At 42.0% G+C, this 23,884-nt stretch overlaps 4 protein-coding genes across 4 annotated transcripts; 3 read left to right on the plus strand and 1 right to left on the minus strand.

The window, feature by feature from the left end:
* Nucleotides 1-1,174: 1,174 nt before the first annotated feature.
* On the minus strand, nt 1,175-9,687 carry tspan36 (tetraspanin 36). Its single transcript, XM_037099260.1, has 7 exons — nt 9,451-9,687; nt 5,100-5,291; nt 4,817-4,891; nt 4,620-4,715; nt 3,420-3,572; nt 3,198-3,281; nt 1,175-1,880 (listed from the first exon to the last, which is right to left on the minus strand). Exons 1-7 carry the CDS (start codon nt 9,508-9,510, stop codon nt 1,800-1,802), a joined length of 741 nt encoding a protein of 246 aa, XP_036955155.1. The 5' UTR covers nt 9,511-9,687; the 3' UTR covers nt 1,175-1,799.
* Nucleotides 9,688-13,867: 4,180 nt separating this feature from the next.
* Nucleotides 13,868-14,745, plus strand: LOC119018907 (protamine-like protein). The gene has a single exon (XM_037096931.1). It carries the CDS (start codon nt 13,945-13,947, stop codon nt 14,524-14,526), a length of 582 nt encoding a protein of 193 aa, XP_036952826.1. The 5' UTR covers nt 13,868-13,944; the 3' UTR covers nt 14,527-14,745.
* A 1,702-nt stretch (nt 14,746-16,447) lies between these two features.
* Nucleotides 16,448-17,951, plus strand: LOC119019296 (macrophage-expressed gene 1 protein-like). The gene has a single exon (XM_037097749.1). The coding sequence runs from the start codon at nt 16,448-16,450 to the stop codon at nt 17,417-17,419; it is 972 nt and encodes a 323-aa protein (XP_036953644.1). The 3' UTR covers nt 17,420-17,951.
* Nucleotides 17,952-20,306: 2,355 nt separating this feature from the next.
* LOC119020113 (macrophage-expressed gene 1 protein-like) lies at nt 20,307-23,652 on the plus strand. The gene is made up of 2 exons (XM_037099234.1): nt 20,307-20,962; nt 21,253-23,652. The coding sequence occupies exons 1-2, from the start codon at nt 20,516-20,518 to the stop codon at nt 22,918-22,920; spliced, it is 2,115 nt and encodes a 704-aa protein (XP_036955129.1). The 5' UTR covers nt 20,307-20,515; the 3' UTR covers nt 22,921-23,652.
* The last annotated feature ends 232 nt before the right edge of the window (nt 23,653-23,884 follow it).

Here is a 23,884-nt window from a genome sequence, read left to right on the forward strand (position 1 = left end):
TCACTGAAACTCCGGCACAAGAGAGAAGAAGTGACTCGACAGTTTTGTCAACGTGAAGAGGAGAAATAACTGTTGATAAAAGGCTGTGAGCACTTTAAAACATCTTAGAGTTCTATTCAAAACAAGTGTTATACTATTCATTCATATAATCTTCCTCTACCCTGTTTAAATCACATATTAGTTGTTTTTTTTGGGGGGGGGGGGGGGCGTTCTTACCATCAGAACTGGCTGTTTAGTTGTTGTAGCCCAGAAAATATTACTCTGTTAGAGTAAACAGAGAAAATCCTGCAGGTGGTGTTAGAGTCTAACACCACCTGCAGGATTTTCTCTGTTACTGCAGTTTGATAACACACCAGCGACAAACGTGATAAAGCAAGATTAAGTGTGGCACTTGACTCAAATGGATATTTGCTTAACCTTCAAAGATGAACAAACTTTTATGTATTCATTTTTTCTTTTTCTTTTTAACCACACCTAAATGTTAACACTTATAGCAGATCATCTGTAAGGCAACTGTGAATGTATGCGGCTGCATATGAAAATTAAACATTTCATAGTTTCTGTTTGGCGTTTGGCTAAAACACAATCTGAAATACATCTGCTAAAACACAGCTCAAAAACCACTACGCATGTATCTGTCCCCTTCTAAATTAAATCATATTTGGTTTAACAATAGACAGAATGTGCTTTATGCCAGAGCTATACATACAACTTCTATATCTTGTTAAACAATGACACCTGTATAAAATGACATACAGGAATATAAAATACAGGGATTGGGACAGGCAGAAGGTTAGATGACGTCACTGATGCAGAGCAGGTTTGAATTTGCAATTAAAACAAGTTCAAGATGTCTTAAGTTTTATTGAAGCTAATGGTTGTGATCAGTTGTGTCGACAGCCTCATTAATCCTCCAATCTGTGGTCCGTGATGAATCTGACGTCCTTCAATTTAGAGTTTTCATTTGTCCATTTTGATCACTCACAAGGTTTACATAGGAGGAACTCTCCTATCTGCTGTAGGTACGGCGCTCAGTCAGGAGGTAAGGCAGAGATAACCGGCGAGTGTCATGTACTCAATGTACACTCTGCGACACTGACCTGCCCGGTTTTGTGTCACTCACAAAATGTTATCAGAGGACAAGAAAACACAATAATGTCAAACAACTCCAATGTTCTGGAAATATTCACCTGTTTAATTTAGAAACATAATAAACACAACCACAGTCCAACTATGTAGGACTGTCACCTAATTCAATACAGTTAACTGACCATGACATTTAACATAAGTGTGTGTGCGTGCATATATACACATATACATAAACACACACACACACCTAAATAAGGCATTAAACTGCTATCCTTGTGTTCACAATCACAAAAAGCTTCAAATATAGCTTGAAGTCCTTCATTATGGTACATTCCAAAAGTATAAGGTTGTTTAAAAGATTATCTACATGGCGCAGCAGAGTGGGAAAACACCTTTTCTCCCCCGTGGCAGCTGTGCTATGCTGACAGTCAGTAGAAGACACTAAAAGATGCTTTCAAAGTGGTATTTTGTGCTATTCTCACACGTGTGTTATCCCCAAGGGAGAGTGAAAAGAAACATCGGGCTGCTCAGCCACACGGAAACTGACCCAATCATCGTCAAGTGTGTGTACTTCATGTGCCATTGTTTAAATAAAATGTTAGGTTTGTACAACGGGTGGCCTGGACTGCTTCTGTACACTGCTGAGTAAAAGGTCAGCAAACCTAATCAAGCAAAAAGTGAGGAGGTGGTGAGTGGTGTCAGGGGGCAGCTCAGGCGTACAGAGGCTGGTAGCCACTCCTCCGGTTGCCGGTTTTGCAGGTGATCACACACACGCTCAGCATCCCGAAGAACTGCAAAAGAAGAAATTAAGGTGATCAGACACAAGCTCTTAAAGTTCATGTTCTGGAGCTGTCATGGGCGAAGAGGGCAAAGAGGTACTTGTATCTGTGCCATTTTCAAAACAAGTTTGCACTATGAGTAGTTTCCTCAAACTATGAGGAAGACCCAGAAGTAGTTTGTGGGAAAATCACAAGGCCATTAAATACTTGTACGTTCATCTCTGACTTCAACTTTCTGAGGAAGCAGAACTGAAACAGGAACAAGTGCGTGAATAGTGGGGCTGTCAAATGCGTATTATCTTTCAACATTCAGAGTTCCTATTGAGGTGTTTGATTAAAGTCTCAAACATCTTTTGTCATAGTTTATAAAGTCATTACCCTGACAAATAAAAATAAAAACCATTGGCCAAAATCTTTTTTTTAGTAAAGCTAAGTCATTTACTGTGAGGGTGTGTGTTAATCTAATAGGCAAAAACAGATTTCTGTTATTGTGGTTACATAAATGTAATTTATAGCACTGGTAGAACACCCTGTTGAAACAGATGTGTGCCTGCTGTGTGTGGCAGGCACAGCAGTTCATTGGCTGCAGTGAAAATCTTGTTTCTGAAGGGCAGAGTGCCAAAAAAATGAATTTAAATGATTACATCTCAATAAATTTTGAATTTTGGACTTTCACAACATTTTTTTTCTCCAAGAACTTTGTATCCTACGAGTCAGAAACAAGCCTGTGCAGCTGCAGCTGTTATAAACTTGTGTTATCTTGAATGAAGTCACCACAGCGCAGGATTCCCGATTGAGCTGGTTTACTCTGGTAAAAGGCCAACAATGTGGTCACTGAGCTGCATATATCTTCAGCACATGACGCACTAATACAGGTGCTTTAATCCCTTTAATGCAGACGTATATGTTTTTAAAGTGACAGAACACTAGGCCAGCATGCACACATCAGTTACAGTGGCAAGTGGAAGCATTATTAACTGCGTTAACACAGCCACCACTGGCATTTTTAACTCTAACTCTAATATCAGTGCATCTAACCTTCGTCTGCAACTGTGCAAAAACACTGGGATAAAAAAGAATGAATACACACCTCAGGGAAAAAAGTAGCTCACTCTTCAAATATTGATTTAGAATCGAATGTCAGGGTTTTAAAATCAAGCCTCCTACAGTTTGAAGCAAGTCAATACAGCCCTGATCGATACAGCCCTGATCGATACAGCCCTGATCGACTCTGAAATGGCTGCCAGGACTGCACACCGATCCGTTTCTGTTTCAAGGAGTAGCCTTCAGCACAGCAAACACTTAAACTGTACGTGATCATCTTTTTACCTTGATGATGGCGAATCCCAGAATGACCAGCATGGCGTAACTCAGCACACCCTGCAGGAGGTGATCCAGCTTGGTCTCACAACCCTGAAAACACACAAACACAAGTTCAACAAGAAAATCAGAAAATTGTCCTCCCCATTGGAGGCGGGAGATGATTCAATTCTGCCGACTTTATTTTTGTTTCATTTAAAAAAGCAGTAAGCGTCCTTGTGCGTGGGATACCTCTGTGTTGAGCAGGTCTGGTTGATCCAGTCTGCCGGTGCACTGTGTGGCGGTGGCGTTTTTACAGCAGGAGAGAGGCACTGTGTTGTTGTGGGTGGCGTACCAGGTGGTGTTGGACCAGCTGGTGTAATTTTGGACACCGCAGCACTGCAGCTGCACAGAGGCAAACAGAGGACAGACAGGAGTCAATACAAAACCCAAGAGGTGTCCCAAAGATACTGATCACAGCTTTGAAAAAAAAAAAGAGATATGATAAAGAGATATGATAGACGGTGAAAGAGAAAGGGGAAGATAATGGTGGGGGAGGTACAGATGGTATTTAGAGAAGCGCAGAGAAGTCTCAGAGACAAAATGCAGAGGTGTCAATTTGCAGCATCTAAAGCTTATTCATTTGTCTGTGTAGTTGAAGGCTTTTCTCTCACAGAGAATTTTAGCTGTCCTACAAATACCTCAACTTTAGAGCAGGCCAGCACGAGCAATACACACTGATATACTAGACCATTTAAAATGACACTGAGGTGGAGTATGCCAGGGTTCCCTCAGCTTATTAAACACAAAATTCAATGACAAGATGCGTTTGAGACACGGATCAAAGTTAATTATAAATATTATAAAAATTATTAATATATAAAGTCAGACAATTTCAATGAACTATGTCCATCTTTTTGCAAAAAACTTTTAAGACTTTTAAGGATTTCAAGGAGACTTGGGAACCCTTGTATGTCAACAAACTGCAAAACTACCCACCGTGAAGCAGTTCTTTGTGCTGCTACGCCCGAGTTACTTCCCTTTTTTTGACATGCGTTGTCAATGTTTTAAAGAATTTTTGGGGGATCTTTGTTCTTTAAACTTTTGTGTTCCCCACCAAAAAGTATTTTCATCATATTAAGTTTGAACTTCCAATTTTTATATTAAATTGAGATTTTCTTTTTATTCTGAATCTGCAAAACTATTTTATGAATGACTATTCACACAAATGACAGGACTGATAACCGACAAAGTGTGCAGTATACTGAGTTTTCAGCTGTCGTTCTTTAAAGATGACCTCTCTCTATAAAAAGGCAAGACACACAGACTGTAGGGCGAAGAGAGGGAAATGAAAGCGAGAGAGAAAGCAAGTGGTGCAGAACAGGTGGAAGAGGACGAAAAGAGCAAGCGAGAAAACAAAACTGTTCATGGTCAGCAGAACACGACACCAACCTGAGTCTGCAGGTAGTCCACAGCTCTGCCCTCGGGTTCATTTTCGCTGTACTTTGCGAAGACGTCGTTCATGGAGCGCTCCAGGTCTCCGCTTATCTGGACACACATCGACAGCCATGTAATGCAGTCTCCTGTCTAACGTAGCTTACCGTCAGCAAACTTCCCCGTGTGACAGAAAACCTGGGTCAGTAACTCACCTTGTTCTGGTAGATGAGGCTGAACACCAAAGCAGCAACTTCAGCTGCAAAGATCAGCATGATGATCAGGAAGAACTGGAGAGAAAAGAAAGTGAGACAAGCTGTGAAGCAGATCAGAGAGAAAAATAGAGGCTGAATAGAGTTAAAGGATAAAAATATAAGTTACATGAAAGCAAAAATCAAACATTAAGGGTGATAACTAACAGTGTACTAAAAGTTTGAAGGTGAAAATGTAACTGCAAAAGAAGAACATATCGTCACACACACACACACAGAAACCTACAAAGCTCAGGCCGACTTTGGACTCCCGGATCGTGGCGCAGCATCCCACCAGACCGAAAATGAACATCACCACGGCGACGCCGATGATGATGGCCGCCGGGATCAGCGTGTACTTGTCCTGAATGAAGTGGTCGAAGTTGTTATAGCTCTTGATCACGTAGGCGCCCACGTAGGCCAGCGCCGCCCCTGCAGCCTGCAGCGGAGGAGGAAACATCAGTGTGTTACACGACAAAAGTTTTGCACTAAGGTCGAGAAATATGGTGAGAGGCATTCAACATTCAGAAGTAAAGAATAGAAGAGAAAAGAATAAAATATGTCGAGAAAAAAAAAACAAAAAGCACAAGAACACACTAGTTTTTTCATTACTCTGCATGTTGCACCAGGAATAAACTCAAAAATAATGATCCACTGAAGTAAACATGACCAATACGTACACATTGTTATCTTCTGACCTCTGATTACAGGTAATTCTACACAAAGCACTAGGAACTGTGCCAGCTGGACTGAGGCACACTGTCCTACTTAGGACAATTTCCACTTCAGAGTAAACAATCATTAATCAAACAACACCACTGATATGTCGCATGATGTGTATTTTCCGTCTGTGCTGGAGTTAAAAGCATCAGAGAGAGAGAGTCACAAGAGTCGGTTTGGATGCTGTGACTTCATGTGATGAACACAGGCTGTTAAGGTCACTGATGAGCCGTCCCGGTGGAGTCAGATGTGGATGTAGGCCCCGAGTCACACCAACATCACGACTTTCCTAGGAGTCATGCTTCATGGTGAGCTCATCAATCATAAGACTGCATGCATGGGGGCCAATTTTATGCACAGGGATCACACTGATCCCTGATCTGGGGCCATATCCTACAAGGATTTGCTCCTAGTGGCAAAATGCCTCCCAAACAGTCCCATAATTATGATATGTTTTCTAAGAATCTTTGCTTAAATCTAAGACTAGATCCCAGAAAAAAGTTGAAAAATGGTGGACAGACAAAACAGAAGGAGAAATGTTCTCTCAACGCAGAATGACAGTGAGTTAATGAAACACTATGCTTTAGATCATCACGCAATCACAGCTTTTAAAAGAATGTCTCACTTAGCAACGGGGTCAACCTCGCCTCCCCGCTGGAATAAAAAAGTTTCTGTACCTTCCCTGCAGAGAGTCGCTATAAGTAGATTCCTTAATAACAGCAAAGCTAGGAGTCCAGGCTAAAAGTATTAGCTCAGATGCTAGAGCGGGCATCCCATGTACAGAAAGCTTTGTCCTCGCTGCAGCGGCCCCAGGCTCGAGTCCTCGGCCTGGGGCCCTTTGCTGCATGTCTACCCCCGTCACTTGCATCCTGTTTCCTGTCATCTCAGAAGCTGTCCTGTCATTAAACCCACAGAAAGGGCCCCCCCAAAAAAAATACGACTCTCAGAATGTCTGCTGGTCAACAAGTCTAAAAAGTTTTGTGGAGTTACGCAATAATAATTAAAAGTGTGTTATCCAGCAATCAGAAATGGACACAAACACATCCAAAAGTGTCGGTTCTTTTCACTCCTAATGTAGCCTAGTTGGATTTAGTCTCTTACATACGCCAGTGGTTTTCTAACAGAAAAATGTCCAACATATTTGAAATTTTATCATAATTAACTGATAATCTATTGTTAAAGAAACTGCATACTGACTAAAGACCTACTTAAAATGTTTATCCTAAGGTGTAAGAAAACAAGGGCCCTGTTATTGATCTCACTATCAGCAGTCCAACTTCCATTTGACCTTTGGAACTCGCTCTATATCAGACTTGATACAAACTCCAGCGTGTGGTAACACAAGTCCAATAGTGCGGGAGACATGGAGAGCTACAAATAAATCTGTACGTGTAAACTGGAACATATTGGAGGAAATGAAAGAGTGTATGTGATCAGCTAAACTTCCCTTTGCACCACCGATGGAAAAACTTGTGCCTCAAAAGACGACTGCCACCGCGACTTTAAATAAAAGAAGTAAACACTCAGAAATTCCCCTCTATGTGCATCTGCGCATTATTGTCGTTTCTCGGTTTTACTTCCCCCTGCACTGAGGTGAGGTTATAGATTGCCTTCTTTGTTCCAAACAATCATTCATCCTCCACTTCAGCCTCATGACTCACTTCTCTTAATCACCCCATAGTCACGGGATATCTGCGGGGTGGTTACTCCACTTCCCCCCCTCCCCTCCCCCACCACCCTCCATCTCTCCCCCCATAATCTTCCCAGAAACTCTGATCTTGTGCCTAAGAAGCAGCACAAAGAGGCTTTACACGACGTATACCGCCCAGCGTACGGTGCCACCTCTCTGGAATGCGAGGGAACCCTCCGAGGCGATGTGTCTTGATCTGCAGCGGGCCCCCTCACGAGGAACGTACTAGTACTGTATCTCGGATCTGATCCCAGGGGGAAGACCCGTTTTTTTTTTTCTTTTTCTCCTCAAACTGGGAGAGAGGGCAGCCATGATGTTTCTGCTCATGTGCTTCCAAACATTCGCTCACATTAACCCGTGAACATTTTGATTTTCCACTCAAATCACCATCAAATCTGTTTAAGGGTTTTTTTCTTTTACAACAGTGGGACGCGCAACACTCGCACCGCCGCGACGTCAAAGTTGATATTACCGATTACATGGATCACTTTGCACACAATTTTCTCTGCATTAACTGAATCATACCTGCCTCCCACTGAAAAAAATAACAGACCTTCAAAAGAAAAAAGTTTGCGGATTCAACAAAGTTTATCTGCATAATGGGATTTCATAGAGTCTGGTCTGCCAGTGGGTCGGGCCGAGGTCAAAAGCATAATTCAATATCTGGATTGAATTATGATTTATGGCCAGCGCAGTTTCGGTCAGAGGCCTGACATGTCGGCTATTAGAAACAGAGGAAAGAAAACAAACACGGATGTGACGAGCCCTTTAGTTCTAACGCTTGGACCGGGCTCGGTTTGATGAGCCTGACCGACTATAACCAAGCTCAAGCTGTTGGGAGGAAACAGGACAGATTCACATGCGAGGAGACACAGGATGATATGAACAATTCACGTCTATCCTGGCTACAATAACTGATATTGATAATTTACTACATTAAGCCGATAATCGTTAAAATATGCTCGATAGTGGGGATAAGATGATCAAACCACCGATTATCCCAGTAAGGGGTGTCGCAATATCACGATATTCACGATAACCGTTACAAGACACACAGGATAACATCATCTGACTTCAACTGCTTGCATTTTCACTAGTAATTAAGTACTTTATAGTAATTGTACTTTTTGTTTTGTCTCTTCTTTCCTACACTTGTATTTTGAGGGTAATTTGCTTGCCAAAAAAACAGAAAACAAAACACACAGCAAACAAAGTGAAAGACGGATTTGATTGCTAGGATTCTTTTAAAGAAATATCTTTAGTTATCGCAATTATATAACTGACTGTTTGGCCACGATGTGCTCTGAAAACCTGAGACTGTTACAGCCTTAATCCTGAAAATGGAAATCCACGACGTTCAGCTTTCCCTGCGTGTTTTTCTATCACGATCTGCGATAAAATCGTATGCTGTCCCGTCCCTAGTTTGAGGAATATGTGTGTTAAAGGTGACAGTATTGAATTTTTTTTAGCTCTGCAATCAATTGTCAATTGCAGCTTTTTGTCCTATGATAGGAGTTTGTTGTGTGTCAGCTAGTCAGAAAAACAAGACAGGAACAGGAGTCCAGTCGACTCTGCACAGATTTGAGACAGACAGAAAGACGAAGCGTCCGACTGGGAAAAAAAAAGAGGACGTGTTAGCGTGTTTGAGTAAAAGAGACAAACAAGGTTACTCTCGCAGGATCGGTTCACAGATGGCCTCTCTCATGATAATCGAATTACACATATCAGCCAAAGACAAGCAGAAAAGTTCACTCTGCCTCTGTCCTCAAACAGTCTGTCCTCAGGAGGAGACAGATGGGAGCTGGCTGCTGCTTTTCTACTGTAGATGAGTCACAGCGAAGTCCAGTAAATCTGAGTTCCCCCTCAGATGTCCTGGCCTGTTGGGAAATGTTTCCTCCAGAGTTCTCTAGAATCACAGCTTGGCCGAGCTGAGCTGCACTCTGAGGTACAGCGGTAAAGAGGAAGTAGGTAGAGGACTGACTGAGCTGGCCAGTGCTGACTGAGGCAGGATGTTTATCAGTCCTTAACTCGGATTCTTTTTTTTTTTAACACTCATGGTCAGAAAAAAAATGAAAGGAAAAACACAATTTCAGACACATTAGAGGTATATTTCCAAAGACGGAGGCGAGCCGCCGGTGGTGTGTGAACTCAAATCTCCGCAGGTGGAGACACAAACAGCGCGACTCACCCAGAACACCAGGCTGAGGAAGAGGAGGACGGTCTTGGACGTTAAAATCCCGCAGTCCATGTTGCGTGGAGGAAAGATGCGGTGATCGAAGGAGGACTGTGGAGCTGCTCGGGTCCGGTTTTTATGTCACGGAGCCGCCGTCTGTCTGTCTGTCTGTCTGTCTGTCGGCCTGTCTGTCCGCTCCTGCTGCTGCTGGTCTGGTCACAAGTTCTCTGTCCGCAGCGGCTCTGAGCTCACGGTCACATGCTTCGGGGAGGAGAGCGATGGAGCAGAGCAGGTCTGAGCAGCTCCTCCGACACACCCCCACCCTCCCCCACCCTCCCCCTGCTGGGAGCCGACACCTCTCTCTGTGTAATGATTAAAGGGGCATTGTGTATTTTTTCTTTCTTTCTTAGAGAAGAAATCCAGTCTTAGAAATGTCGCGTTTCCAGTATTAATAAGTTAATGAAGCAAACTCAGGAATGTTTATTTCCCCCCCCCATGACAGAGTGAACCAGCTGTTCTCAGAGGAATATAAAGTCCCCAGAGGCACCGTGTGACACTATGAAAGATGGCAGGGTCCGCCACTTATAAACACTGATGAAACTGTGTTGTCCTTTGAGGTCAGTTTGTTTTGACAGTTTTTATCATTTAAGGCATAAAAAAATGAGTCAGTTAAGACTTGACTTGTTGATGATGTTATTGTATTTTACATTAGTTAAATTACTTAAAGTTCACAGATTGTACATATTTTATATACATATTTTAAGTTACTGTTTTCTTTTTTACAGGGACAGCACACAGTTTAAAGGGACACTATGCTGTTTTGGAGAAGAGAAAACAAATTTCAATGTTTACAGTATTGATGATCGTAAAGAAATCGTGTATTGTCTTGTCCCTGGTTTGGAGAATATGTGTGTTAAATGTGACTTGAAAGTATTGATTTTTTTTTTTTTTTTACTGCTCTGCAACTAAAAACCTGCAGATCATTGCAGCTTTTTGTCATATGGTAGGAGCATGTTGTGCGTTAAAAGGGAGTCCAGTCGACTCTATACCGATTAAAAATCATAGTGAGACAGGCAGAAAGAAGAAGCGCTGGGCTGGAAGACGATGGCAGACCAGGAAATCAAAGAGTTGATGTGAGCGTGTTTGAGTAAAAGAGACAAACGAGGTTACTCTCGCAGGATTGGCTCACAGACGGCCTCTCTCATGATAATCAAATTACACACAACAGCCACAGAGAAGCAGAAAAGGTTACTCCCTCCAACCAATCTGTCCTCAGGAGGAGGCAGATGAGAGCTGCCAGCTGCTTTTCTACAAAAAAGTTACTGTAAAGTTCTCTAGAATCACTCCCTCCATAAAAAAAATAATACAAGTACAAAAATATGTGCCTTTTCCATAACTGAATAAACAGGCTCAGAGGGACATAAGGTCCCTAGAGTGCTGTATGTCGTTATAAAAAGAGGCAGGGTCCGCCACATATAAACAGTAATGAAACCGTGTTGTCCTGGAAGGTCAGTTTGGTTATTCAGTTTGTTTAGGCATAAAAAAAAATGAGGCAATGAATATTTTTCTCTTCTGATTAAAAAGTCTTCCCCAGCACTACATAGTGCTCCTTTAAAGTAAAAGTGAGCCTCTGAGTTCTGCATGAAACTGCTCACAACAAGGTCGGTGCATCATCTGGAAGGACCGGGTGATGATTTCTGTGAAGAGACATTACTGTTAAGTTTTGCAAATTGTTATCAGAATTTTTTTTATGGCGCCTTGAACACCACACGCTTACTAATATCTCCACAGCTGATTTCTCCAGAAGTCGGCATCTCACACCAAAGTGAGTGCAGGCCTCTGCTGTGTCACGGTCTGATCTGATCACCCTAAACACATGTAGGTTTCTTACTATGGAAGCTGCAGGAGGGCACGACACAAGGTGACGGCTGATCGCCCGACCACAGCACAGATAGAGACCCCTGAACCGCAACAGCACACACACTCTGAAAACACTACATACAAACAAGAGCTGAAGCCTTTTCCTCATGGTTTCCTTTCTTTGCTTTAGCTGCATTTATTTTATTGTGCACCACACAACACCACATATGCACACATCCACCCACTGACTGAAGTTTAACATCCTCAAGTTCACATGTTTTGTTGCAGTCTTTGTAAAAGAATATGATTATTGTGCTCTTGCCGGCACAACTGTGTGTGACGTGAGGTCGCTCTGTTGGAGGCGTGAGTGTGTGTGTTTGTGTTTGTGTGCAACAGGAGGAGGCGCTATCAGTACACCACAGACGGCAGGACTAGATTTGCCAATCTGCTTCCTTACACTCACACACACGCACAAGCATAAACACACGCACGCACACACACTTTATCTCATGTTATTGAAAGGGAGGAAGAAGGGGAAAAAAAAAAGCAGATGGAGAAAGAAGCGCCAAAGAGAGACCGAGATAATTTAATATTCCACTCCATGTCTCCACCGATCATCTCCAGTATGAAACCAGTAATAAACCCAAACGGTTGTTTTTAGATTTAAGGTTTGGTGTTTCAAGCTCAGTGTTGTGGAAAAGTCCTTCAAAGTGCCTTAAATGTAACAGACCTTCATGTATTGTGTTGTCTTACGTTTTATGTATCTGATGTTCTGTGTCTTGCTGTTCACCTGCCTCAGGGACAACAGATGCAAATTTGCTGCTAGCTGGCTCTGGTGCAATCACTATAAAGGGGCACTACGTAGTTTTGCTGACAAGATTTCAATCAGAAGAGAACTGATCTTCACTGGCCGATTTTTGTTTTTTATTTATGCCTAAACAAAGTAAATAAACATGCTCTCTTCGTTGTCATGACTGAATAAACAAACTGACTGTTTGGTAGTGTTTATTTTGTTTATATGTGGCGGACCCTGCCACCATTCTAGCTTCAAACAGTGTCCTGGGGAACTTATTTTCCTCTGAGAACAGCTTGTTTATTCAGTTATGGAAAAAAAAAAAAAAAAAACTCAAAAAAAAAATATATATATATATATATATATATATATATATATATATATATATATATATATATATATATATATATATATATATAGTCCCCATTAAAAATAAACAAAAAATGAAAATGAAAATATACTTATTTAAAATACGACTTACAAATACTACTGTTTAAGATTTTTTTTTTTATCTGTTGTTTGTAAAAAAAAAAAAAAAAGGCAGAAAACAGACTGCACTTGTAATATATAATATTAATGTGAGAATCGATTATCAGCAAGTCAAGTTATGAAATCAAACAATCTAACTGGTGGCCACTAAAATTCTATTCCAAATGAATCCAAATCAAATTTCGGAGGCGCAAGCATGTGGAAGAACACGACACTGTCACAAAGAAGATCAAATAAATGCAATTTTATGCTTCACTCAAACAGACTTCTGACCAGCTCTATCACAGGAAACATTACACTATAAACTGTGCATGCTGCTCTTTTACCAGCAGAACTACAGACTGTAGAGAGTGAGGAGCATTCAGTGCGTTACGCTGTCATTGTTTCACTGATTCCTTTTGTTGCTTTAATTAATCTGTTCACACTCAAACGGAAAAGCTCATGATGGGATTATTAAGTTTCTATGGCTTCGTGTCCTGTGATTAAAGCGGGTTTCAAACCGTAATTAAAAAAGAAAATGATTTAAAACACAACCATGCACACTGCTGTGAGCCTCCATCACTGGTCATTTAAGGTTGAAAAAAAAAAGACCGGGAAATTAATCTTAAATTCGTTTCTCTGTCCGCCCCTGCTTACAGACTGATAACTCTAATTCTGGCTGAGGTCCATCTCCCTCCACACAGAGGAGACACACAGTAGCCTACAGTAATATTTCTACTATATATGTCTATAAATATGATGATGTAAAATTACCATTTCTTTGTCATTTAACTCTTTGTCACCTCATTGAACGTGTTTTTATCTGCCGTGGTCAGATGTGTTGGGTCCGCGAGGCAGCTGTGTTTCTTTGGTCATCTTAAAGTGAATTTAATCTGAAAAAACGGCTGAAATGCAACGAAGGTTTGGAGGCAGCGTGTCGGCCACATTATCATCTAAGCTTATTGAATCTTAAAAGTATGTTGCCGTTTGTTGAAATGGTGTAACTTTACCAAAAAGTCCAAAATACGCGTCTCGAATTGCGCAGCACAACGGGCAGCTGTTTAATTAAACCCGACAAATTCTGACATATTTGAATAAATCGCTGAATAAAAATATATATGCGGAAAGTTCAGATTACGCTGATTCTTACGGTGGGCTTTTTAAAGAAAATGCCGACACTTTACGCATGGATTTGAGAGGATAATCCAGCTGGAGAAAACACAAACTGTATCATGTGTGAGATGAAGTGAAGAGGCGCGCTGTGGTGGGGAGGTTCACTCTACAAGGTTCTCATCGCGGCCTCATAAGCCCTGACCCTGAGGAGAGGGACAGCAGAGAGAGATCGCTGTCATTGTCGCTCACTTGACCCTGATATCAGCGCAATAACAATGTCTTCCCCCGCGGCTGCTGCGCCCCTGGCGACTCCGGCCAAATCTCCCAAGAAGAGAGCCAGGCCTCAGAAGAAGACTGGTCCCTCGGTGTCAGACCTGATACTGAAGGCTGTCTCCACGTCCACAGGCCGCGGCGGCATGTCCCTGGCAGCCCTGAAGAAGGCCCTGAAGGCCGGAGGATACGACGTGGTGAAGAACAGAGCAAGAATTGTCATCGCCATCAAGCGCTTAGTGGCCAACAAATCTTTGGTCCAGACAAAGGGCAGCGGGGCATCGGGCTCCTTCAAGCTGAACAAGAAGCCTCCCACACCTCGAAAGAAGAAGGTGGTGAAGAAGAAGAAGCCAAAGACGAAAAGGGCCAAGAAGGCTGGCGCCAAGAAAGCGGCAGCAGGTGCCTCTCCAGCGGCCAAGAAGTCACCTAAGAAGAAGAGGAAACCAAAGAGTCCCAAGAAAGCGAAGAAGCCTGCTGCAGCCAAGAAGCCCGCTGCAGCCAAGAAGCCCAAGAAGGCAAAGAGCCCCAAGAAGCCCAAACGTAAGGTCGCCAAGACCACCAGGACCAGGGCTGCTGCCAAGAAGTGAGAAGTCTCATGATAAACGCTGAATGCTGACCGAACGCCTTTGTGGAGGCGGTGAACTTGTGCGTGGACTTAACTTGTGCATTCATCCCAAGTACTTGAGTTTGCTTTAGCTATTTTACATTTTTTCTAGATTAGAAACTACTGAAACTGCTGCTTTTACAGCCCCGCCTTGTTCTGTAAAGAACTGCATTGATGGAAATAATAAACCTATTTTAATTTATCCAGCGTGTCCTGTGATTTTATTCCAGTTCTCAACAACAAAAATATCATGTTATGACCGCTATTGCATTTTATATATTCTCTGTCTATCCGAGAACTATATATCACATTTCAATCTTTAAATGCCATGTGCATGAATCAGAATCAGAATGTATAATGAAGAACTACTCTCTGCGCTTACAAGAACACAGAATTACAGAGTACACAGAGTAAAAATGTCGATTGTGCTCGGAAACACTCCCACTCTTCTAATATTGCGCACTGCACACACTGCACTGTTGTATTCGAGTATTCTGATTGTGTAATTTTATAAAACATGTTATTTAATGCCTTCACAGTCTCCCACAGGAACGAAACGAAACAATTCCACATTGCAAATGAGCCGCATTTTATTTTAAGTGTGCCTCTCTACAGCTGCAAGTTTAGACGCAAAACTGATGATTTGTCTGGAATCTCATTAGTCTGCTAAGTTGAGTGCTGAATGAGTGAACAAAGAGGATGGTATCGGACCATGTCTTGATTTTCTTTACTCACAGCGACGTAGAGGAACGCTCAAGGGCGCGCGCGTAAAGTTATGACGTGGCCCCTTTTACGCACCGTTACGCACGGTGTATTCACGCACATTTAAAAGCCAAAAGTGTGTGTTGTGAAGTGACAGACATGAGCAGCTGTTGTGGTCAAAATGAAACGTTCCTCCAAGTTACCGTCACACATCTGCCTCACAGAAACTTTTATTTAACAGAAAGAAGATTGAACACCGCCTGAGACCAGGCTGGTTATCCAACAGCTGGTAACGAGCCAGCTGACCGTCACTGACAACATTGATCCTTGACGGGCGTGTCGGGCCATGTTCGTTGCTGTCTCTCTTATCTGCAGCAAGCAAAACACACACCGGGTTTTCATTGCGGAAGGAGCGATAGTTCTGCCCGCTGATGAGCACAGGCGCTTGCAAACTCACCAGAGAATATAACTGAATTCAGCAGATAAAAGGGTGATCGCTTAGAGCGAAGAAAGTGTCGCAAAAAGTAGGATTTTGACTAAAAAATGTGTCGAGGAAATAACAAAAAAAAGTTATCAGGAGCGTGGCTAAATGATCTACAATTTAGAGCCTGAATGTACAGTATGTGGCGACTCACACAGCTGTAGAGTTCACATGGTGATAGAGCTACTTTTATAAAAAACATAAAAAATTATGTTCCACTTGTGCAGCCAAAGTTTTACTTGACCTTTCCTATAAAAACTCTAATATACTGTATATAAACCCTAATTTGTAATTACATTATTCCTGTAGCACCTCCCAAAAACAAGTTGCACATCACTTTCCCTTAATAACAGTAGCTCAAACTCAAAAGCCAGTCCAGTTCAACAGGGAGTGGTGTGATGTGGTCATTTCTCTTACACTTTAAAAATCTAGCAGCAGCGTGGTGAATCGACTGCAGTCTTCAGATGTTTTTCTAGCTTATACCAGATCAAGTGTATTACAAATATCAAGTCTGGGGGAGATACAAGCTTTTAAGCTGTTTCAGTTGGGCAGAGCAGGACTGTAACGCTTTAGTTACCTGCGCATCAAAAGACAGTTCTGAGTCAAGACATCGCCTAGACTGCAGGCCTCTTTGTGAACCTTATTTGACAAGGCAAGTTATTCGGCTGCAGGACATTTTCAGACATCCTGTTTTTAATCTCAGCATGGCAGGACATGAGGCATGAACATTGGTGATGCAGCTGCAGGTCCACTATGTGATGCCCTGGCCCAGAAAAACCCTGACACAGGTGCCTTCTCCTGTCGCCCACCGTACTCCCCCACTTTACTGAGATCAGAAGTCAGACAGCAGGGTTATACTTCGTACGACTGCTATGCGGAAACCTATACTTGTGGGCTTTTCTGGCTTTCAGACTGTGTTAAACAAGGGTGTCAAGACAACTACCATGTTCGCTCCGCTCGCATCAACACCTACTGGTGCTCTGTGAACGGACAGGCCCCAGAAAACTCAGGGTTTCTCTTTGGAGGCATTTACAGCCCCTCTCTCCTGAACCCCCTCACAAATGCCAAAAGGTGTCCCGCAAACTTCATTCCACTAAAGTTTCTCTCGGATGGCCAAATGATTTGTGTGAGTAACGACTATGAAACTGCCACCAGATTCTCAGTACCATTTGGAGGCCTCTTCAGTTGTGAGGCAAGCAACCTACTGGCAGGGTCCCAACGTCGCTGCCCTCCCAGGTTCAGCCAGCATCTCGCCACGGTGAGCGACGGCTGTGAAATTCTTTACTGTGTCCAGTCAGGACTGTTCACAGGTGGAGAGCTGAAGCCAATCCGTCTGCCTCCTTTCACTAATGCTCCACTTGTCAGCATGCAGTCCACAAACACGGTTATGGTGATGACTGAAGAAGACAAGACCTGGGTCAGAGTGGGGAAGACCAAGGCATGGAAACTGGCCAAACCAGAGGAAATCCGGGAAATGGTGCGCCAGTTTAACCCAGAATTGAGTCAGATGTCTAGTGGAGAAAAGGCAGGAGTAGCCGTTGGGGTGATGGGTTTGATGGCACTGGTGGTCATAGTGGTAGCAGTCATGGTGAAATGGAGGAGGAGGGTGTCTGGGTTTGTGAGAGCTCGAGGCTATGAGGAAATACACCAGGAGGTAGAGCATGAAGGAGAGACGGAAACACTGCATGCTTAAAAATCGGCATTCATTATTGTTGTGTGAAATGTATTTAACCAATTAGTAATTCACATAGCTGCATTAGAACAAGTGATATGAATTGTAAATGTCTGAGTTAAACAACACATTTATTGGTAGCATGATATGTACTTTAAGCTGTTGTTTACCATAAGTTTGTATTTTGCAGTTACACTCCTGAGACAACATGTCATGTAAAAAGCAGCAAACTGCCTTTGAAACCAACTGGCAAAAAGCAGAAGTGCTTTACTGCCCTGAGGCCAAGATGCACAAAGCAGTGTAGTATACAAACATTTCAAATACTTCTGTAAAAAACCTATTGTATAAACGGTAAATTGAAATAAAACATTCAATTCTTAAACGGAGGATAGAACTGAATGTTTTATTTGAATGTTCCATTTATACAATATGTTGCTGATGTATCTGTGTTAACAGATGATTGATTAGAATTTTGCAAGGTCTCTCTTTTTTAATTTCAGCAAATTAAGCATTATTTCTTGTATTTTTGTACCTTGCGATTAAAATTGACTTTGCAAGTGTCAATCAAACCTCCCTGTGCTGCACTTAACAACTAATTGAAGTATTATAAAACGATATGTTTAAATGAATTTGTTGTGTTTGTGCTTTACATGTCTCTGTTCACTTCAGAAGTGCCTTAACTCCTCAGTTCGTTGTGAGTCTTTTTGTGAGTTTTTTTCTTAATCTTAACAAACTTAACAAATGGAGTTGAATCTTTGAACTAAATCAAACATGTTTAATCTTCTCATGACAGAAGGTACATTTACACCTTAATTTTAAGGTAAGTATAAAATGCAAAAGTCACAGTTAAAGGTAAGAATGCGCAAGATTGTAAACAGTTCAATGTACATTATGTACAGTATGTCCTGTTGAACAGCTGACAACTTCTTATGCAGAATTGTGACTAGTAAATCTGAATGCAATGTTCACTATGAGGCATCCATTATAAAGGGAGTGGTCAATTAGTGAACAAGGGGTGATTTAGCACCCAGTCTTGATTTGCTGGATTCATAGTGATACAGGTATACGTACAAGCATGCTCAGAAAGTTGTGGTGTGGCATCGTTAAACGTGGGAAGTTGTTATGAAGTGGTAGATACACCACACACACATCTCCAAATAAATGTGTTTCTACGTTGGTCCTCAAACATTAAAGAGAAATGGTCACACATCTGCGATCCAGTCCAGTACATACAATGCAACTTTTGCCTTTAAAAGACAGATGCTGGACAAGAGATTTTTGTTGTGATCACTTTGAGTGAGTTTGGCATGACAAAACATTAACAGAGTGAGCCAGTCTCAACCAGTAATGAGATAAAAAAAAAGTGAGAAAAGGTCTGACAGAAGCAGTGATCAATATTATTCCACAGCACTGGGGCATTTGTATACTTTATCTTAAAGCAGAGAGGCCTTGAGCCTGTGAAGTGAAAGCATTTTGTAGTGGGGACTCACAGAGCTGTTGGGTTCATGAGCAGCATGGTTATGTGTTGCCATCTGCTGGCTGGAATCAGTAACAGGGACTGTCTGCTGGTGAGGGTCATCTCAGGTCGGTTTCTATTGTAACTGGTAGAACTTGTCTGCTGTGGAGCTGCTTTTATAAAACTAAGCTGTATGCAGCCTAAACACAGCTTGGCATTTCCATGATGTAATATAGAGTGAAAATGCAAATGTAAAGTTTTGTAAAATTTGTCCATTCATTACACTTTCATAATTAATCCATAATCAATCGATAAAGGTTAGCACTATCATGTTTAAATCAAACTTCAACATAATAAAATAGATTTTAGTATAAAATGTAAATCGTATTAACAATCTCATAGAGTATGTGAAAAGCAGTGCAGGTATCAAGCGATTTTTAGACCAATAACTTTGTCACTTCTTCTTTAAAATCCTGTGGTGAAGATAAGGAATGCTAGCTTGTAGATATAGTTAAATGTGTTGACAGTGTACTTGTTACTTTGAAGAGTAAACTGGTAAGTCTTATCACCTGTGATCCTGTCAGGTGAGGAGTTGGAGGGGGCAGTCGAGGGCTACCGGTTGTGAGGAAACGTGTTGTTTGAGAAAAACACAGAGCTTTTCCTGTGGTTTTTTCATATGTTGTGTATGTCTTATCTTGTGTAGTTGTGCGCCAACATTCATGCTCAGGCTTGACTGTCTGGTGATGACGTTGGGTGGTGGCTAGGTTGGAAAATTCTTGGGTTCTTCCCTGTGACGTACACTCATGTGACAGTTCACAGAAGATGTGAAAACGACATAATTTCCCTTTTGTGTGTTGTGTTTTTTTCATGCCTGCTTTCAATTCCCTTTAATAAGAGGAAGTGATAAACCCCTGTATGTGAACCTTTACAGTCGAAGAATTATGTGAAACAAATAGATCAACCACAGATGTGCACATTTAAGCAATGGTCTGCTGGGTTTTATGTTAAACTTAAATCTAATTTCCTCCATCTCAATTAAATTGATTTCAAATTGTAACAAGTTGCTTTTTGGGTAGGGTAATAATGAGTGAGAACTGAAGAGTGAAACTGAAGTATAACTGGTTGACAGGCACTGCTCTTGTGTACTTGGAGAAACTCTTGACAAATGTGACTTTTCTCAATTGGCTCAGGTGTTCCTCCTCAGACTGTCTCATTTAATCACAACTGTACATGTTCAGGCAAGTTCTCGTGACATCTGCATATTACGTTCGAGTTCATCTCAACAAACCTCTATTACTTTAAGCACTGAATTCAGTGAAGGATTACACAACATAAATCATGTAATTAGACCATCTAAAACTGATTTACAGCTCCAATACTGCAGGTTTTATGATACTGCCTATAAATATGAAGCTGTTTTTCTGTGAAAGATAAAATCATAAGCATACATTAGGAAATGCACCAAGTTCCGTTTTAGTTAATAATAGCTTACAAGTAAACAAATCTGTACACAACACATGTAAATGAAAGCCAAAAACTGTTCTGTTCCCCAACCGGTTCTCATAAAGAACTTCCTCTTTGTCACATGACATGCTGCACATGAGGAGGAGGAACCTGAACTTTATATTCAGCTGTCTTAAGTCTTTTCTCACACAGCCACCATGAAGGCAGCGGTGACCCTCCTGGTGCTCTCCCTTCATGTCTGCTCTTCAGTCCCGGTCAGCCGTCCCACCAACTGGCTCAGACAATGTCGCGCCTCAACCAACCTCTCTATCACAGCGCTGGAGGTGCTGCCAGGTGGAGGCTGGGACAACCTCCGGAACATGGATGCCGGTCGAGTCATGAACATCAGCTACTTCCATTGCCAGACAACTGAAGACGGGCTCTACCTCATCCCAGATGAGGTGTTTGTCGTCCCGCACAAGGAGACGGGCGTGGAGACAAACTCAGAGATAATCAGCTCCTGGCTGGATCAGAAAAGCTCGACATCTCACAGCATAAACGCAGACATATCCTTCGTCCCTGTGCTGAATGGAAAGTTTTCTACAGAGAACAAGAGGATGAAAACCCATCAGGTCAAAGACTCTTCAACTACAGCCAGAGTGCAGGTAAGTTTTTACTATCCATTCTTTGGATGAATGAACATATTTTTTACAGCACAAAGCTGTGGAAGCCACACTCTACTTAGAATTACAATTACTTATACAGATGTTTATTGCCCTTTGACATTTGATAGTTTGTAGGACCAAGTAGCAGAAATCAATGCGCATTAACCCAGGCAATTTCTTATCTGCATTTCCTGTTGTTAGAGATGTCACTTTAAAAGCACCTTAAGAAGCTCAAATAAGTATGGCGTATGGTATTCAGCAAAACACAATCTTGTTTTTTTTTCTCAAAGGTTCGTAACTTCATCTACACAGTTAAGGCTTATCCAGACTTCACTCTGGACACACGCTTTGCTCAACAAGCCAAAGACATAGCTGACGCAATTGAAAACAACCAAACAAGGAATGCTGATTATCTCTCAGAGAAGATGGTGCTGGACTACGGAACCCATGTTATCACTAGTGTCGATGCCGGGGCTTCGATGGTGGAAGAAGACTACCTCCGCTCTTCATATGTGTTGAACAGTGTGTCAGAAAGTTCCTCTATCTCGGCACAGGCAGGCTTAAACTTTTTTGACAAACTCAAGTTTGACATCAGCAGTCAAAGTGCCCAACAGAGCTCATCACTGAAAACATATCAGTCAAATATTACGTACTCACTCATCCAGAGCCATGGCGGCACACCATTCTATCCTGGCATCACTCTGCAGAAGTGGCAGGAAAGTATCAGGAACAACCTGGTTTCTATTGATCGGTCCGGATTTCCCCTACACTTCTTCATAAACACCAACACCTTCCCTGATCTGCCACAGCCAACAGTTGGCAAAGTGGCTCATAGAGTGAGTCAGGCCATAGAGCGATACTACAAGGTCAACACACGTCCTGGATGTGTCGACGTCAACTCCAAGAACTTTAACTTCCAAGCCAACGTTGATGATTCATCCTGTGAGGGCCCCGCTACAAACCTCAGTTTTGGTGGTGTCTACCAAGAGTGTGTTCAGCTCAGCTCAGATGCAGGTCCACTATGTGATGCCCTGGCCCAGAAAAACCCTGACACAGGTGCCTTCTCCTGTCGCCCACCGTACTCCCCCACTTTACTGAGATCAGAAGTCAGACAGCAGGGTTACACTACGTACGACTGCCATGACGAACGCTATCGCTGTGGGTTTTTACACCTTTCACATTGCCATCGACAAGTGTGTCAAGACAACTACCATGTTCGCTCCGCTCGCATCAACACCTACTGGTGCTCTGTGAACGGACAGGCCCCAGAAAACTCAGGGTATCTTTTTGGAGGCATTTACAGCCCCTCTCTCCTGAACCCCCTCACAAATGCCAAAAGGTGTCCCGCAAACTTCATTCCACTAAAGTTTCTCTCGGATGGCCAAATGATTTGTGTGAGTAACGACTATGAAACTGCCACCAGATTCTCAGTACCATTTGGAGGCCTCTTCAGTTGTGAGGCAAGCAACCCACTGGCAGGGTCCCAACGTCGCTGCCCTCCCAGGTTCAGCCAGCATCTCGCCACGGTGAGCGACGGCTGTGAAATTCTTTACTGTGTCCAGTCAGGACTGTTCACAGGTGGAGAGCTGAAGCCAATCCGTCTGCCTCCTTTCACTAATGCTCCACTTGTCAGCATGCAGTCCACAAACACGGTTATGGTGATGACTGAAGAAGACAAGACCTGGGTCAGAGTGGGGAAGACCAAGGCATGGAAACTGGCCAAACCAGAGGAAATCCAGGAAATGGTGCGCCAGTTTAACCCAGAATTGAGTCAGATGTCTAGTGGAGAAAAGGCAGGAGTAGCCTTTGGGGTGATGGGTTTGATGGCACTGGTGGTCATAGTGGTGGTAGTCCTGGTGAAGAAGAGGAGGAGGGTCTCTGGGTTTACGAGAGCTCGAGGCTATGAGGAAATACGTGAGGAGGTAGAGTGTGAAGAAGGTGAGAGGGAGACACAGTAAGCTTAAGAAAAAAACATACCACTTGATATGTTCACATGGTTTGACAAGATTTTTTTGTTTTTGACTTCCTTGTTTATTGTCAGTTCAAAAATCAATGTCATGTAGCTTCCAGGAGTGGAACATTTTCATCTTTAAGGGCTCCTTGTTTGAATCAGTTGGGTTGTGCTTTAATAATTGTTGTTTGAAATGTCTATTGAACCAATTAGCAATTCACAAAGCTGCATTATAACAACTGCTATGCATTGTAAATGTCCAAGTTAAACAACACATCTACTGGTAGCATGATGTGTACATTAAGCTGTTGTTTAGCCTAAGTTCGTATTTGCACTCATAAGCAAGAGATAACGTGTCATTTAAAAAGCAGCAAGCTGCCTTTGAAACCAACTGGCAAAAAGCAGAAGTTCTTTATAGAGGTCACAGTGAACCAATACCGCCCTCAAGAGGCCAATATGTGCAAAGCAATGTAGTATATAAAAAATTCTATCCCCATGAAGAACTGAATGTTTTATTTGAATGTACTGTTTGTACAATATGTTGTTTATGTATGTTTTAACAGGTGATTTAAGTCTCTTTTTTAATATGAACAAAAGAATCATTGGATGAAAGATTTATTTTTTGTTTTTTTAAGTTTTTAAATTTTTGTACCTTCTGATTAAAATAGACTTTGTAAGTGTCAATCAAACCTCCCTGTGCTGCACTTAACAACTAATTAAAGTATTATAAAACAATATGTTTTAATGAGTTTGTTATGTTTGTGCTTTGTATGTCTCTGTTTGAAAACCTCAGAAGTGCCCTATTTCCTCAGTTATTTGTGTGTCTAACAGGTCTGTGTGATATGTATGATGTATATAAAGGTGTAGTTATACCTAAGTTTTGAGGTACAAAATGCAAAATTGCAAGAACGTAAACGTGGCACTCAAACACAAACTGGTTCTTTAAATAAAACGGCTTATTCGTGTTGAAA

The sequence above is a fragment of the Acanthopagrus latus genome, chromosome 5 (genome assembly GCF_904848185.1).
Source record: "Acanthopagrus latus isolate v.2019 chromosome 5, fAcaLat1.1, whole genome shotgun sequence".
Lineage (NCBI taxonomy): Eukaryota > Metazoa > Chordata > Actinopteri > Spariformes > Sparidae > Acanthopagrus > Acanthopagrus latus.

Excerpts from the sequence above, each read along its gene's own strand:
- tspan36 (XM_037099260.1), bottom strand. The coding sequence starts at position 9,510 with ATGGACTGCGGGATTTTAACGTCCAAGACCGTCCTCCTCTTCCTCAGC. Across the intron at positions 5,292-9,450 it reads TCCTCAGCCTGGTGTTCTGG|GCTGCAGGGGCGGCGCTGGC; the intron begins GTGAGTCGCGCT and ends CCTCCGCTGCAG. Across the intron at positions 1,881-3,197 it reads TGGGATTCGCCATCATCAAG|TTCTTCGGGATGCTGAGCGT; the intron begins GTAAAAAGATGA and ends CTTCTTTTGCAG.
- LOC119018907 (XM_037096931.1), top strand. The coding sequence starts at position 13,945 with ATGTCTTCCCCCGCGGCTGCTGCGCCCCTGGCGACTCCGGCCAAATCT.
- LOC119019296 (XM_037097749.1), top strand. The coding sequence starts at position 16,448 with ATGAACATTGGTGATGCAGCTGCAGGTCCACTATGTGATGCCCTGGCC.
- LOC119020113 (XM_037099234.1), top strand. The coding sequence starts at position 20,516 with ATGAAGGCAGCGGTGACCCTCCTGGTGCTCTCCCTTCATGTCTGCTCT. Across the intron at positions 20,963-21,252 it reads CAACTACAGCCAGAGTGCAG|GTTCGTAACTTCATCTACAC; the intron begins GTAAGTTTTTAC and ends TTTTTCTCAAAG.